Source organism: Herpailurus yagouaroundi, unplaced genomic scaffold (genome assembly GCF_014898765.1).
Source record: "Herpailurus yagouaroundi ecotype Mexico unplaced genomic scaffold, PumYag 198, whole genome shotgun sequence".
Taxonomy (NCBI): Eukaryota; Metazoa; Chordata; class Mammalia; order Carnivora; family Felidae; genus Herpailurus; species Herpailurus yagouaroundi.
In genome coordinates, this window is record NW_024412429.1 from 3,956,563 (window position 1) to 3,974,314 (window position 17,752).

At 44.3% G+C, this 17,752-nt stretch overlaps 1 protein-coding gene across 1 annotated transcript in view; it reads left to right on the forward strand.

The window, feature by feature from the left end:
- The window catches only part of PDE10A (phosphodiesterase 10A), a 49,875-nt gene that overhangs the window by 24,864 nt on the left and 7,259 nt on the right, over window positions 1-17,752 (forward strand). The window contains exons 6-8 of the mRNA XM_040448699.1: window positions 10,063-10,174; window positions 12,917-12,997; window positions 16,627-16,715. Of these exons, the coding sequence (XP_040304633.1) occupies window positions 10,063-10,174; window positions 12,917-12,997; window positions 16,627-16,715 (282 nt within the window). The remainder of the gene's footprint in view (window positions 1-10,062; window positions 10,175-12,916; window positions 12,998-16,626; window positions 16,716-17,752) is intronic.

Genomic DNA, 17,752 nt, shown 5'->3' on the forward strand with positions numbered 1-17,752 from the left:
TGGGACAGTGGGGTATAGTGAGATTCTCCAGCCATGATTCCTGAAAGGTTTCATGGAGAAGGGAAGGTAAGAGAGTCATAATGACCATAGCAGAAAGCAGTTTTAAGCTCATTTTCACTATAGCATTACATGGAATCAAAAACTGTATGGTTTGATCTTGTCTGTAATCAGAGCTGCCATGAACTAACACCCAAACCAATGGGGCAAGGTGAGCTTAGTGTCCTGACTCAGGCTGGGCACGTGCGGGCACATGGGCCCGTATGCAGGGTGGGAGCCTTTGAGCTTCACCAGAAGAGGCCTTCTTCCTTCTGTTCCATTCCTGTTCCTTGGAGCCCTTGGAATCCCATGGTTGCCTGCCCCTTCCGTGAGGACGTCATCAGAGCTGGCCGGTGCCATTGAGAGAAGAGCAAGAGCCTTCAGCTCGCCAATCTCAAGAAATTCTGAGACGGAGACTCGCTGTGTCCTGGTAAGAAGAAACTGGCCAGGCTATTGGGAAGGTGAAGAATTTGTACACGTGCCTAGAACTGAATAGTTTTCTGTACTCGGTGTTTCTAGGCCAGAGCAAACACTTGCAGCAGCAGAAAGACAGACGGACAGCATGGAGGAAGTCGCAGAATGGGGGGAGGGTACAGCAAGAAAAAAAAAAACAAGCTCTGCCGTAGAGGACAGGAGATCAACTGATGCCGCATGGGGTAGAGGCTCCGCCAGGGGCTTGTGCAGCACAACCAGGAGTCAGAAGCTGGGAGAACTCCCCATCAGCCAGTCCTCAAGGGCTAGGCACGCAGTACATTCAGGCACGGTGGTTGACATCAGCCTTTCCATCTGTATGCCAACACTTACTGAGTACCAAGTGTTTACAAAGTGTAATGCCAGCAGAAGAGAGCTTCAAGATAGTAGCAGATTATTCTTTGGTATCCGTATAAGAGTATTTTGGGTTTGTATTTTACACTTACGTCTATGATCCATTTTAAGTCAATTTTTGGTGAAGAGTTTAAGGTCTCTGTCTAGATTCTTTTTTTTTTTGCAAGTGGATGTCCAGTTTTTCCAACACCCTTTGTTGACAAGACTACTTTGTTCCACTGTATTGCTTTTGCCTCTGTCACAGATGATTTTCCTATATTTATGTGGATCTGTTTTGGGCTCTCTGTTCCGTTGATACGTTTGTTTATTCTTTCTCCACTACCTCATTTTCTTGATTACTGTAGCTTTATAGTAAATACTGAAGTCAGGTAGTATCTGTCCTCCAATTTTGTTTTCCTTCCATATTGTGTTGGCTATCCTGGGGCTTTTGCCTCTCCCTATGAACATGTATTTCATTGTGTAGGTGATTCTAATGCAAACAGTAATGTGTTTTTAATTTCAAATGTCACTTGTTCTTTGCTGGTATATAGGAAATGATTGCCTTTGCTATGTTAACTTTGTATCCTGTGACCTTGCTGTAATCATTTATTAGTTCCAGAGATGGTTTTATTGATTCTTTCAAACTTTCTACATTGACAGTCATACCATGTGTAAACAAAGACAGTTTTAGTTTTAGTCCTTCTTTCTTAAACAGTATATTGTTTATTTCTTTTTCTTGTCTTATTGCATTAGCAAGGACTTCTAGTACAGTACTGAAAAGGTGTAGTGAAAGAGAACATTCTGGCCTTGTTCCTGATCTTAGTCGGAAAGCTTTGAGTTTCCCACCATTAAGTATGATGTTGACTATAGGTTTTTTGTAGATATTTATCAAGTTAAGACAGTCCCTGCAACCCCCGTGCTTAGCTCATGAGTGACTGTTGGATTCTGTCAAATGTTTTTACTGCATCTACTGACAGGATACTGTGATTTTTCTTTTTAGTCTGTTGGTATGATGGATTACATTAATTGATTTTTGAGTACTGAAATTTATTTACATACCTGGAATAACTCATCCTTGGGATGGTATATAATTCTTTTTATACAGTGTCATATGGAGGATTTTTGCATTTATACTCATGAGAGGTACCATTCTGTAGTTTCCTTGTAATGTCTTTGCACAGTTTTGGCATTAGGGTGATGCTGGCCTCATGGAATGTGTTAGGACATGTTTCCTCTGCTTCTGTCCTCTGAAAGAGATTATAGAAAATTAGTATAATTTCTTCCTTAAATATTTGGTCGGATTCGCCATCTGAATCCATCTGGGTCTGGTGTTTCTGTTTCGGAAGGTTGTTAATTGTTGATTCAACTTCTTTAATAGATATCGGCCTATTTGGATTATCTATTTCTTCTTGTGTTTGTTTTGGCAAATTCAAGACATTGGTCCGTATCATCCACGTTATCAAATTTGTGGGCATAGGGTTGCTGAGAGTATTCCCTTCATTGTCCTTTTAGTGGCCGTGGAATCTGTAGTGACATTCACTCTCCCATTTCTGAGAATGAGATACAAATTCCTAGTACAAATTACCTCTTTGGTTTGTTGTTGTTGTTGTTGTTGTTGTTGTAAGTTAGACTGGCTAGAGAGGTTTATTTTTATTGATCTTTTCAGAGAACCCAGCTTTTGATTTGGTTGATTTTCTCTATTGATTTCCTGTTTTCAAGTTCATTGATTTCTGCTCTAATTCTTCTTTTTTTCTGCTTCATTTGGATTTGGATTTACTTTGCTCTTCTTTTTCTAGTTTCCTGAAGTAGAAGCTTAGATGTTTTTACTTTATCTTCATTAAAGTGTGCACGTATTCAGTGTTAGCAATTTCTCTCCAAACACTTCTTTCCCTGCGCCCCAGAAGTTGCGTAAGCTGTGTTTTCATTTTCATTTAGTCATAAACATTTCACATTTTTTCTTGATTTCTCCTAGGATCTGAGTGTTATTTCAAAGTGCTTTATTTAATCTCCAGGTATATGGGGGATTTTTCCAGCTATTTTTCTGTCACTGGTAGCTATAACTAGATAAGTCGTTAATTCCATTGTTGTCTAAGAGCATGCCCTGCGTGATTTCTATTCTTTTAAATTTGGTAAGGTGTATTCCGTGGCTTGGAAAACAGTCTGTCTTGGTGAATGTTCCAAGTGAGTTTGACAAGAATGTGTTTTCTACAGTTGTTAGATAAAGTAGCCTACAGATGTCAATTATATCCAGTGGTTTGATGAAGTTATTGAATACTCACATGCCCTCACCGGATCTGCCCACTTCTGAGTCTCCAGATATAATCTGAAGTCTCCAGATATAATAGTGGATTTATGTATTTGTCCTTAGCAGTTCTATCATTTTTTTTTCTTTTTTTAGTTTGTTTTGACTTTTTTTTTAGTCAATGTGTATGGTGCAATACTGGTTTCAGAAGCAGAAATCATTGGTTCATCACTTCATATAACACCCAGTGCTCATCACAAGCGCCCTTCTTAATACCCATCACCCATTTAGCCCGTCTCCCACCGACCTTCCTCTGTCACCCCTCAGTTTGTTCTCTGTTGTTAAGCATCTCTTATGGCTTGTTTCCTTTTCTTCTCTCCCCACCCTTCCCATATGTTCATCTGTTTTGTTTCTCAAATTCCACATACGAGTGAAATCATATGATATTTGTCTTTCTCTGATTGACTTATTTCGCTTAGCATAATACATTCTGTCTCCATCCACGTCCTTGCAAATGACAGGATTTCGTTCTCTTTTTTGGTGGGTGAGTAATATTCCATTGTATCCATTGTATGCATATAACACGTCTTCTTTATCTGTTCATCAGTCAGTGGACATTTGGGCTCTCTCCCGAGATTGGCTGTTGTTGATAATGCTGCTCTAAACATTGGGGTGCAGGTACCACTTTGAATCTGTATTTTTGTATCCTTTGAGTAAATACCTAGTAGCACAGTTGCTGGGTCATAGGGTAATTTTATTTTTAACTTTTTGAGGAACCTTCGTACTGTTTTCCAGAGTGACTGCCCCAGTTCGCATTCCCACCAGCAGTGCAAGAGGGGTTCCCCTTTCTCCACATCCTGGCAACACCTGTTGTTCCTTGTGTTGTTAATTTTAGCCATTCTGACTGGTGTGAGGCGGTATCTCGTTGTGGTTTTGATTTGTTTCCCTGATGATGAGTGACGTTGAGCATCTTTTCATGTCTCTGTTAACCATCTGGATGTCTTCGTTGGAAAATGTCTTTTCAGTGTCTTCTGCTCATTTCTTAACTGGGTTGTTTGTTTTTTGGGTGTTGAGTTTGAGAAGTTCTTTATAGATTTTGGATACTAACCCTTTATCAGATATGTGGTTTGCAAATATCTTCTCCCGTTCCGTCGGTTGCCTTTCAGTGTTGTTGACTGTTTCCTTCTCTGTGTGGAGAATGACCCCTTTATTATTATAAAGTGCTCCTTTTTATTGCTGATAACCTTCCATGCTCTGAAGTCTGTTCTGTCTGAAATTAATATAGCTGTTCCCATTTTCTTATGAATAATGTTCCCTGGTATCTTTCTCCTTTCATTGACTTTTAATCTATATGTGTCTTTATATTTAATCTGAGTTTTTTGTAGACAACATATGGTCTGGTTGGGTCTTGTTTTTCGGTCTACTCTGATGACCTGTTTTAATTGGTATATTTAGACCACTGACATTTAAAGTCGTTATTGACACGGTTGCGTTAATATGTGTCCTGCTCATTACTGCTTTCTATTCCTCACAGTTGTTCTTTGTTCCTATTTTTGTCTTCCACTCTTTTCCCACCTCTTGTAGCTTTAATTGATTATTTTACATGATTCCCTTTTCTCTCCTTTTTTGTATCATCTGTCATTCTTTTTTTTCCCCCTTTTTTTAGTGCTTGCAATAGAAAGATTTTTTCCAGACCCAGCCCCCACTAAGAACATAAATTTTGCTCAACATATTGAGATGTAAGGAAAACCAAGTTAATGCCATGATATGCCACTACACATTCACTAGACCGGCCACATTAAAAAGATCAACGATACCCAGTTGTTGGCAACGGTATGGAGCTGCTAAAATACTAATATACTGGTTGTGGGGGGGGGGGTAAAACGTACAGCTGCTTTGGAAAGAACTTTGGAAGTTTGTTATAAAACTAAATGTGTGTTTCTGTGTGATTCCACTCTTAGGTTACTCAAGAGAAATAAAAGCATATTGTTCACACAGAGACTCAGACACAAATGTTTACAGCAGCCTTATTCATGATATATCTAAACTGGAAGGAACCCAAATTCCAACAACAGGTGCATGGATAGTCACTTTGTGACATTTATACAATGGAGTACTGTTCTATCCAGCAATAAAAAAAAAAAAAAAAAAATTAGGAACTGCCGATTCATGCAACAACATGAATGAGTCACACAAGTACTTTGTTGAGCGAAATAGTGTGTACTATGTGAACACATTTTTATGAAGCTCTAGAAGAGGCCGGGGGCGCCTGGGTGGCTCAGTCGGTTAAGCATCTGACCCTTCATATCAGCTCAAGTCGTGAACTCACAGTCATGGGATCGAGCCACACTCGCAGAGCCTGCTTGGGATTCTCTCTCCTGTCTCTGCCCCTCTTCCTGCTTGTGTGCTCTTTTTCTTTTTCTCTTTCTCTTTCTCAAAAAAAAAAAATATATATATATATACATATATATATAATGGTCTTTAACCCGGCAGATGAGATCAAATGTCATTTCTGAGGGGATCAGGAGTGGATAAGCTCATAGAAGCAGCCCGTGGGATACGTGTAGTGATGGGTAAGCTTTTCGTCCAGTTTAGAATTGTTGGTGCATGAAATATTCGCACATTTGATGTGGCTTTGGTGGCGTTTCATTGATCTCTTCATGGGCATTTTGTATCGGTGTGTGTAAGAACCTGTTCGAGTGGAGCCATTCTGTGCTGTCCTTAGAGATGGCAGGCCTAGCGTGCAGTCCCAGTGGCTTTTCGAGCAGGGTCCGAACCGCCCCCGTGGCTGCTGCGGCCCTCGTGGGCTGTTCTCTAAAGCCCCCTGTTCCTCTTGGGTTCCCACAGATGTCACTTCCCTGTGACTAGATGTCTGTTTCATCAGCCCTCCTTGTCACTGACCTGGCCTTGCTCCCAACTCTCCCGAGAGGGCGCCGGCTACACCCGGACGCTGTTCCTGCAGCAGGGGCTACGGGCTGCCGGTGGAGTTCACCTCCGCGGCAGGAATCGCTCAGCTGGGCATTGAACAGAATGAACAGGTGCCATCTCCAAATTTTGCCAGTTTTCATATCTCACTTCTAATTTTCTTGCTTGAGTAATTCCTGTTCCAAAGAAACATGAACTGTTCCCTTCCCTGATCCCAGCCGTTAGCACTGCTGTGGTCCAAAGGACCGGAGCCTCCCTTGCCAGCTGTTCCATACTCACAGTGGCCAGGGGTTCTCTGCAAAGTCTTTAAAAACGATGCTTCTCCAAAGCTACTTTTCTCTCTGTGAGTTAATGTGTGTAGCCCATAAGCTGGAAGTATGTTTTTAAATAAATTTCATTGTGTGTCTGTTATTTGACTGTTAAGATGTTAGTGGATATTTGGGAGACCGGAATGAGGTCAGAGCCTAGGGAGCAGAGATGATAGGGAGTTGGAGACACTGAGTCTACCGTTCCCAGCTCGGTATGGAAATTGAACGAGCCATTCATTCTTCTTGAATTCCAGATATTAACACAAATAAGGAAATGTAATAATAACCATATGAGAATTCATTTTTTTTATAATTTTTTTTTTAATGTTTATTTGTTTTTGAGAGAGGGAGAGAGAGAGACAGAGCACAAGCAGGGAAGGGGCAGAGAGAGACAAAGACACAGAATCCGAAGCAGGCTCCAGTCTCCGAGCTGTCAGCACAAAAAGCCCAATGTGAGACTCAAACTCACAGACCGTGAGATCATGACCTGAGCCGAAGATGCTCACCCGATTGAGCCCCCCAGGCGCCCCAAGTTTATTTAAATTTAAGGAGAGAGAGAGAGTGAGCAGGGGAGGAGCAGAGAGAGAGGAAGACACAGAATCCGAAGCAGGCTCCAGGCTCTGAGCTGTCAGCACAGAGCCCGACGCAGGGCTTGAACCCACAGTCCGTGAGATCGTGACCTGAGCCAAAGATGCTCACCCGACTGAGCCCCCCAGGCGCCCCATAGAGAATTCATTCTTTATATTTCGTCATGTCTCTACCTGAACTCTTTTATAAAGTTAATTCTGTTTCATCTGGTCCAGCTGTGCGTTTCTACTTGTCTTCAATAGGACATCATTCATCATCCTTGACTGATGAACTTTATAGAGAACGGGGGGTCGGAGGGCGCTGGGGGGGGGGGCAGTATGGGAGAGCTGGGGCTTCCTTTCTGCCCATCAGTAACCCACCTGTGTGGAGTTCTGTGGTCCTGTGATCTTCCGCTGTGGGAAGAGAATTTTCAGGTTAGGATGGCTCCGAGAAGGCGAATGTGTCCCCTGGTGAGAGGCGGATATCCGGAGCCCTCCTCCTTTCCCTTCCCTTTGTCCACTCCTGCCATCGAGTCATGCTGCTGTCACTGGACCGCTGTGGTGTCCTCCTCAACGGTCTGTCCCCATCTGCCCTGGCCCCTGCGGTTGTGTGCTTGATTGTCCACAGCGATCTCTCCGCAACCTGGACCGTGTCACCCCCCTGCTCACATCCTCCACGGTCTGACCTTCTGACTTGGAACAACGGTCTCCCACCTTGTGTCCAGACCGGGCGGCACCCGATGTGCGCCAGACCGGCTTGTTGTTTGTTCCTCAAACACACCACACTTGTTCGTGACACATCAGGACTTGCATGCCTGTTCATCTCTCTCAGGACTCTCTCGGAGCTTCGTGGTTTTGCCTCTCAAAACACTTTTTACAAACCTGTTCAGCGCAACGTTCAACATGGTTTTCTGCTTTTCCCTGTTAGAATGTTAGTTCTAGAAGAGCAGGGTCTACTTGGTTCATTACTAGGCCTGATCCATACTGGGCCTGATCCATAGAGACATTCAGAATGTTGGGAGTAAATAAATGTAGTCAAACCCCCTGAGATTACTTACCACGGAATCATCTGTGACATTACGTTGGCCTCGTTGTTGCTTTCGGTGGCTAGGTTAGGTAAGGTCGCATCATCAGTACACTTAACCGTGACCCCCACCCCTTTGACAGTTGGTTGTTAGAATGCATTATGAATCAGTCATCTATCCCCATTGGGCCTATATCCCACTCGTAGAAAGAAATAAAACGATTCCATTTTACATTAACATTTCCAGACAACCGTGAACGTCTAACTGATTTGTCACTGCGACTGAAAAATAAGTAATTTTACTTATTAAAGGCATTTAATAAAAAAAATTGTAATCTGTTATTTATTTATTTACTTAACAGTAAAATAACTACTGTTAAGTTGTTTTGTCTAAGTTGTTTTGACAGTAACATCTGAATGACAACTGGGTCGTAATCTTTTCAACCCTAAGAGTACCAACGCTACCTGTGAAATCCTTTCCAGGGAGAAAGTTGGTTCCTTGTGTTTTACAGCGCCCGGTTCTGTTAACATGCCTTGTTTCATAGATTTATGAGCTAGAAAATCTTTTTTGAGACAAAGCATATTAGAATATTTAGCCAAGAGAAGGAAATGTTGAGATATATATGTGAATACAGATTGAATGAGATTGGATTATTTCAATCTTATGAAACAGAATAATCGGTTTATTTCATGTTCTATTTCTGTTTAATGAACTTCCCTGTTGAATAAGAAGATAATAAGCTCACCCGTTTAGAAGCCCAAATCCAGAAATATTCTTCCTTGAAACCGCAAAATGATTAGGAAACTAGCTCATCAAGAAAATAGGGAGTTTCCTGATCACATTAAGGGGTTTGGAACTTTACATGGCATCTGTTTGGGGTCACAGGAAGGATACACAGAAGTCTCATCAACGTTTTTAAAGTTACTCGTTCTGCCCCAGTAGAGACGTGTTCTTATGAAAAGTAAAACGGTAGAAGAGATCGTTACTGAGGCAAATGGCCTAAAGGAAGTGGCTGATGGGAAATTAAGGAACGTCGTGAGTGATCAGCATCCCAGACGCAGGTCACAGACAAAGCAGGGGCCCCCAGACGTCCAGGAATCGTGCCAACGGGTACCACTAGATCAGAAACTCTGCCAAAGCGACGGATAGGTGTTGGTACCGTGTGCCCTGGTCGGCATGGGCTCTGGACCCAGGGCAGGACTGTGCCCCCCGAAGGGGACCATCTGTGAGCCACAAGCAGGCAGCCTTTAGGTGCAACGGATCCCAAAGACTCATTGCACTGAGCTGGCAATGGCCATATCTCACTTGCTACACAGTTTTGTATCTTTCTTCATCATTCGCTTTTTCAAACTTAGGTAATTTGCTTCACAAAAGTTAAAGTCGGCATATGAAAATTCCTTCCTCATTAGCAGTTGGTGTGACCATAGGTGTAGATTTCCTTCGGGGCAAACACACGTCTCTACACCACATCCCTGAAAATTACAGGGCGGACGTCCGCTGGAAGGCTTTAAGCAGTGTTTTCTTTTTCTTCGAGAGGAAGGATGAAACCAACCCATATTTGGAAAAGGGAAGTCAGAGTGTGGGTGCGAAGCCACGGAGGTCGGGGTCTGCACAGCGCCCGGCCACAGCCCCCCCGCCGCCCAGCCCAGACTCGGGGGACAGACCCGTGTCCGCTGTGGCCTGGTCTCCAGCTGCTCGCGCCTGGGGGATCTCGCTTCACTTCTTCGCACCTCACGTTTCTCTTCCAGAAACAAGAGGATCGGGGTAGATTGTTTTCTTCAGGGTTTCTTTGCCCCGTGCGTTTCCAGAACTCCATGGAAGGTATGAATCTGGCCCAGTATAAGCGCAGTAGAGGACTTAGGGTTTAGGTACGTGCCTGCATCCTCTCTGGTTTCAGCCGTGGTACCCAGGCAGCAGGGACATGCGCCAATTCCTTCCCGCGGCCGGTGACTGAGGTGACCGATGCCCTTCCAGTTGGGCCAACACCGCGCTTTCGTTGCACTTACGTCCCTGCCTGCTGGCTTTGTACCGTCAGCTCCCTCCTCCTCGTCGCGAAGGAATGCCTGCTTAAAGCCTCTTTTCCCTGAAAATGCAGACGTCTTTCTAGCCTGTCTTGCCCACGCCACGCTGACCCGTTTTATGTTCCTGTGTTCCAGAGACCGTGTCATTGGTTTGATGATGACTGCCTGTGATCTTTGTTCCGTAACAAAACTGTGGCCGGTTACAAAACTGACAGCAAATGATATATATGCAGAATTCTGGGCTGAGGTATGTTTTCGATTTTTATATGAACGCGGACATGAGAACAAATTGGATGAGAACGTAAACGTGCGGGTATTTAAGTAACAGTATCTTAGTTGCTCTGGGTGCTGGTTCCTTCGGAAAACCATTGTCAATCACGTGCAGTAGAGGAATTAGCATTTCTGCACAGACACAAAGACATTTACGCAGACGTATAGCCCATTGTGAGTCCCTCAGTGTCACACGCTGTATGTGTCCACACTTGGAAATTTGGGGGATAATTCTCTTGTACCAGAGACGTACGAGTTTCTGCGAATATACCAGATAGTTAATTCAGCTGTAAATTAGGAGTTCTACTGAGCATGTGTGCTTTTAACTCCTAAAACTCCTGATACGTGAAACAACCATGGAAATTACTTTAGTTCATACCTGTTCTTGACTGGATGATCTAAATTATCAGAAATTTTTATTTCTGATCAAGATATCAGTGTTTTATTTCTCCGTTTTCTTTCTGAATTGTCCACGATGAAGTGGACAATTTTCTCTTGTTCAAATGACTCCACAAATAGCTAGGCCCCTGCATACTCAAAGATTACAGTGAGGTGGGGGGAGTGAAACTAAATCTTTGGGTACCTCATTTGGTTGGAAGAAGTAAAATTAAATTTGAAGGGCGGAGGGTTTGGTAGTTGTTGATTCAAACCTTAGGCCTCACCCGTATGAAAGAATGGTTGTAAAAAGTAAAAACCAGAAAACCATTCAGTTGAAAATTTAGTAGAAACGATTTATGACATTAAATTGTTTCCATGATGGCAAAGAGAAAAATTTTTGCCGCGTGAGGACCACAGGCCTCGAGCTGATTATACTTGTGTTATTTTTCCAGAATGCCTTACACATTGTGCATACACACTCTCGCGTGAGGTACATTCGGTAAATACCACATAAGGAAACTGGTCTAAAGCTAGCTTATTGTTTTGCAGATAATTTTATTTAACTGATATAACCCATACTTTAATAACTATATTTGGATTCTAAAACACGAATGAAAATGTGACAGATGTGTTACGTAGATTTTTTTCCCTCTCTATTCTGCACTGATGAAACGGTGCAGAGAGATTGACCAAGCTCCCAGTGTGCCCAGGGACGCCGTCTTCACGGACCTCGTAGTCCATGAGAGGAGACGGATGTCGCTGCGTCTTGCCTGTTGACCTCCCTGGGGTTCGCTAGGTCCACTCTCTGCCCAGCACCCACCACGCCTCCCCGCTCCAGGACTTGGCCGCCCTGCGCCCAAATTACCGCAGCGTTCTAACCGGAGTCCTTGACTTTTCGCTTGGAGTCAGAATAGCACTGACTCAGAGTGTGGTCGTTGATGTCCTGCTGCTTGAGATGAAAATCCTGCTTTTGTACTTGGGGATGAAGCCTCAGGCCAGCCCCCCACCTAGCCCCGTGCCTCAGTTGCCCCATCTGCGGGGTAGTGGCCACGTTAGCGCTGTTGACAGTCTGCCCCCGCGTGCCGTTGTGATAAAGACCGAAAGCACGGACTTCATCTACACGGACCACTGTCCCTCCAGACTATGCCACGTCTCAACCTGTCTGGACTCCCTGACCCAAGGCCCTCTGGTCGCCACCCAGGGCGGCTTCCCTGGCCCCACCCTGCCCTCTGCAGCCTTCCTGGGCAGGCCTTGCTCTAGGGACGGTCCCCGTTGTGTACCTTCCACAACACTCTGTTGTTTTCCTGGTTAGCATTTATCCTGGTCTGGGAGTACAGTACATAGTCAGGTCATTATTTAGTCGAGATCTGTTCACGTACTGCACTTGTGGTGTCCTCAAGCAAGAGGCCTGGCTAGCTTCACTCACTCAGAGCGGAAAACGAAAAAGTTTGAGAACCCCTGACGTTAACATTTAAAAGCGACCACACTATCGCAAAAGCTGTGCTCACGTGCCTTCATGTTGTTAGCACAGCTTCCTTTGTCCTGTACCTGGAAATCTTCATGAGGGTCATAGATATTTATTTCTGGACCTTAGCAAATCTAGGATGGTCTTAGTTCTGTGCATCTGACTTCTAAACGTAAGCATGATTGCGAAATAATGAAAATAATCGAATAATTAAGAAATGTGAGGGACATGGGTAGTAAGGAAAAAGTTGGGATGTATTAAGAAAGATTTTAATGGTCTTTAACAAATAACTAAAAAAGAGGGAAAGAATTTTTAAAATCTATAAAACGGGGACAATAATTTCTAACTCCGTAGTATTCCATGAAGGTTAAATGAAAGAATAGCCACAAGTTACCTACCCCAGAGGCTGCGACACAGTCAATCTTCAATATAAACATCTGTGATTATAACCTTTGCCATGCTTACAGCCAGTTACACCTTTCTAGCAGGCTCGTGTTTATTCTTGATATACAACATTTCTCTCTAGAGCCTCGCTCCGTCCAGTTCAACACACACGAAGACTCCCTTGAAACGTAAGTGAGGAGAAGGCCACGAGGTCTGTTCCAGGCTCTGTTGGCCGTCACTGGGCCTCCCTGGTTACTCTGCTCCTCTTGTCGTACCTGTCACTAACTCGCACACAGCGGAACCAGAACAGACGGCATCAGGATAGACGCCAAACAATGATACGTTAAGTTTTTGTTTTGACACTTGCGTGGATCAGTAGCCAGAAGCGTTATCCATTTTGAAGGAAATTAATGCATAAAGGGAACTCGTTAATGTCAGAACTTTGTGACCGTTGATAAGTTGAGCAATCTTGGCTTTCCCTGTTTATCTTAGGGTGACGAGATGAAGAAGCTGGGAATACAGCCCATCCCCATGATGGACAGAGACAAGAAGGACGAGGTCCCACAGGGCCAGGTATGGGTATGGGTCCTGCTGGAAGGTCAGATAACGTGAGGCGCTCCCAGAGTCATCCGTGAATAAAAAGTATCCACCGTCCTGCAGAGCCTAGGCCCGGAAATCTTCTGTACTCAGGTGGAGTTTGCAGGTGGTAAGACCAGGGTCAGGAAGTTCTAGTTGGATTTCAGGAATCCACACCTGCTCCTGCCTTCAGTTCTTGCTACGGATCTGAGCGCAGTAATCAGTGACTTGAAATAGAGGAATGGATGGATTTGAGTTGTTAATATTTTTAACCAGCAGAAAACCTTTCGTCATTGTGCAAAGGTATCCTTTAGAGAGAAGCGTTCTAGGTTTTGATCAGGTCCTCTCCTCCCAACAAGTAACACACAGTGTTCTAGTACATGTTGGGTTTTCTCTTCCAGTCAGTTGACGTTAATTAATATTTTTTCAGGTCTTACCGCATGGTTGATGTCAGTTTTGTGATGTTTTGACAGCTCTGTGCCCTGTCAGTTCTGCGTGTGTGCATGTGTGGTACAAGGTACTTCTCAGACCCACGGTCTTTCGAAAGTACCGTTCTTCAAACGCCGTCACGAGGAAGTTAGCTGCGGACAAATAATTGTAACCTAGAATTTAGTTTAGAAAACATTTGAGAAAACGCACAGGATGATGGTTTTGGATGAGGTCTCAAGTTTTCCTACTTTACTTAGAGTTAATGTACTATTAATACAGCAGTTCAGGCAGGTCCACAGGTTTCGAAGACGCCAGCACAGAGAAAGGCAAAGGCCCTGTGGCTTTCTCCTCCTCACTGCCTTCCGTCCACGGGGTGCTCGCGTCCTTGGCCAGCTTTGCTGATGGGGGGGCCTGTTGTTCCTTCCTGCTGAACGTGCACCTGGCAGGCCTGTCTCGTGTGTATTTTGCAGTTTAGTTTCTATTTAATATTGTTTATGGAGCTTTCCCACGTAGGTGCTCCTGAGACCTGTCTGCCCTCCCTGGCCTCTGCTCATCCTGTCCTGTCCCACCATGTGATTAAGCATTTGCCTCTGTTTTCTTTACTCACCCTGTGTTTCATGGCTTTCTATTTGATTTGTTAATTCCTCTGAATCGTATCTTGCTACAATGGCTTAGGATAGGGATCTGACAAGGTTCTTTTTTTTTTTCTTTTTCAAATTTTTATATAAATTCTAGTTAGTTAACATACAGGGCAATATTGGTTTCAAGAGTAGAACCCAGTGATCCATCACCTACATCCGACACCCAGTGCTCATCTCAACCAATGCCCTCCTTAATGCCCATCACCCATCTAGCCCATCCCCCACCCACACCCCTCCAGCAGCCCTCAGTTGGTTCTCTACCATTGAGAGTCTCTTGTGGTTCGTTTCCCTCTCCTCTTTTTTCCTCTTCCCCGTGTTCATCTTTTTTGCTTCGCAAATTCCACATACGAGTGAAATCATATGATATTTGTCTGTGACTTACTTGCTTAGCGTAATACATTCTAGCTCCGTCCACGTCATTGCAAATGGCAAGATTTCATTCTTTTTGGTGGTTACATAATATTCCATTGTGTATATAAACCACATCCTCTTTATCTATTCATCTGTCGATGGACATTTGGGGTCTTCCCATAAGTAGGCTGTTCATAATGCTACTATAAACATTGGGGTGCATGGGCCCCTTGGAATCAGTACTTTTGTATCAATGATATATCTGATAAAGGGTTAGTATCAAAAATCTATAAAGAACTTATCAGATGCAACACCGAAAAGAAACCAAATAATCCAGTGAAGACATAGGCAGAAGACATGAATAGACATTTTTTCCAAAGAAGACATCCAGATGGCTAACAGACACATGAAAAGATGCCCAACATCACTCATCATCAGGGAAATACAAATCCAGACCACAACGAGATATCATCTCACACCTGTCAAAGTGGCTAAAAGTAACAACACAGGAAACAACAGGTGTTGGCAAGGATGTGGAGAAAAAGGAACCCTCATGCACTATTGATGGGAATGCAAAGTGGCACAGCCACTCTGGAAAACAGAATAGAGGTTCCTCAAAAAGTTAAAGGGGTGCCTGGGTGGCTCGGTCGGTTAAACATCCCAACTCTTGATTTCGGCTCAGGCTGTGGTCTCACAGTTTATGAGATTGAGGCGTCTGACTCTGCCGTGACCACACTAGAGCATGCTTGGGATCCTCTCTCTCCCTCTCTCTCTCTGCCCCTCCCCTGCTCGTGCTCTCTCTCTCTCCCTGAGTAGGTAAACATTAAAAAAAAATTTAAGTTAAAAATAGAGCTACCCTACAATCTAGCAATCACACTGGTAGATACCTACCTAACAGAGTTCTTTCTGGATAGTTAAGCTTTCGTCCCAGCCGAAAGCCCAGGATGGCTGAAGGTGCCGTCGGAGAATGGACCGTGTTCCAGCACCATTGAATTAAGGGAAGAGTTTGACTTTATGCCAAAATTGCCAAACCCATTTACAGTATGAGTTTGAGTGCAGATAGTCTGCACAGCAGCAGAAGGCAGAAAGTAACCACCAAGGAGAGTCCGCTCTTCTGTACCTTGAGTGCATCTCATTGAAGTTCACTTTTTTTAAAACAATTTGGTAAGCCCTGGTTTGGGGGGTCACCTCATTCAAAGAGGCAGTCGTATCTGGTGATAATTGTAGCTAGACCCTCTGTGTTCCCTGCTAACAGTCTAAAAGGTCTTTTTCATCCAGCCAGTCTGGGCTGGAAGCATTTATTTCTACTGTGGCCTGAAATTCCTAATAAAATGTCCCTTAATATATTTTTTTAAGTGCCAGAGATCAAAAACTGAAATCTGGCATATTAAAAGAACTGTAACCTGAGAAGAACTGTGATATAGTCAATGAGATTTGTTGTAGGTCAAAAAAAAAGGGAGGGAGATTAAGAACGTCTCAGGAGACCAAACAATGCACCAAAGGCCAAGGGTAACAGACCCACAAAACACCCTGTGCTGATTCCCCAATATTAAGTTATAAAGAGGCCTCCATGTAGAAAAATAGCAGGTTTGACTCTGAAATGTCTGTGGTAGAAAACTAACTTTCGGGGGTGCCTGGGTGGCTCAGTCGGGTAAGCATCCGACTTGGGCTCAGGTCATGATCTCTCTGTTCCCGGAGTTCGAGCCCCGCATCAGGCTCTGTGCTGACAGCTCAGAGCCTGGAGCCTGCTTCGGATTCTGTGTCTCCCTCTCTCTCTGCCCCTGTCCCACTCGCACTCTGTCTCTGTCTCTCTCTCTCTCTCTCTCTCTCTCTCTCTCTCTCAAAAATAAACATGAAAAAGAAAAAAAAAAGAAAAGAAAACTAAATTTTTGACCAGCAACAAGAACAGTACTTGAATTGATAACTTGACCGATCCATAAATGGAGTCTCACTGGCTGTTGCCCTTGGGTTTCGGTTTAACTTCTTTTCCTGTGTGTTATTTCAAAAACTACTTTAAGGCATTTCGAACGCCCTCCGCAGCGGTATTCGCCGAGCCCAGATATCACAGAGCAACACTAGAACACTTAACTCCGTAGTTAGGCTTGAGAAGTGGGAAAGTGGAAGCTTCGCTTGAGAAGCGGCATCTACTAGAGTCGCTAACGCGCAGTCTTGTGTCTTCTTGTCCGTGGCTCTGCACGGGGGCAGCTGGGCTTCTACAACGCCGTGGCCATCCCCTGCTATACGACCCTCACCCAGATCTTCCCGCCCACGGAGCCTCTCCTGCAGGCGTGCAGGTACGTACCGTGGCGTAAGCTGGGATGTTAGTCTTATTTTATTTTATTTTTTTTGGGGGGGGGCATCAGTTTTAAAAATGACTAAGACTCCGTATAGGACTGTTCTGTCCCATCGGCGTGTGTTGTGTCTTCCCGAAGGTTTACAATGAACGTAATTTTATGGGCCGTGTGTTTTTCTAGGTACCGAGTATATGTTAAGGACATTCATAAAGTCACGCAACCGCCAAAAAGGAGCCAGAAGGCGTGTGGCTTGGGATTTGGTTTGTTACGACCCAGGGATCTATGGCCGGTGTGTGTGTGGAAAGACAGGGGCCGTGCTGTGTGTTCGAGGCTGCTTGTGGGGAGGGGCTCAGCCTCAGTCACACAGCTTATTAAGGCACATGAGGAGCGGGAACCAGCGTGGGATCTTCTTTCTCGGGGAGTTCTGTCTTTTCCCCAGAAGAGCTGTAAGCCGACTGTCACCCACCCTGACCTCAGACGTCTCTGAGCCCCTTCACCGTCGCTCGCTTTTGAGGGACGAGCTCAGCTAAGGACATGGGAATTTTTGTAAGATTTCCATTTGACTTCGAGAAGAAGTCCCCTGTGGGGATGTCAAAGGGCTATGAGCAGAGCGGCCATACGTGCTGATATTCTGCTCGTGAGCTGGTGTCCAGCTGATGTCCCTAACAACTTAACCCTGAAGCACCCTCGGGCTTGGGGTGGGCACACTGAGCGGGGGGGCGGGGGACTGCGTGGACAGACTGATAGTTTTAAACATGAACGTAAGACATCCCAGCCTATTTTGTTGAACCGTCAGACGTTCAGCAGTGGTTAGTTTATTAAAGTATTATCTTTTTACATCAGGACTAAGCCCTGTGGACAACAGGGACTTTGAACTAGGACTCAATCCTGATGGGATCAGTTGGAAAAGTCAGTGCCCCACCAAAGAGAAATCACTCAAAATCCAGGTGATTAAAGAGAACCTAGGCAACAGTCCAAAGTCTTTTCCTATGTAAACATTATCTGTGTTTTATGCTAAATACTTAGAACCAACAGAA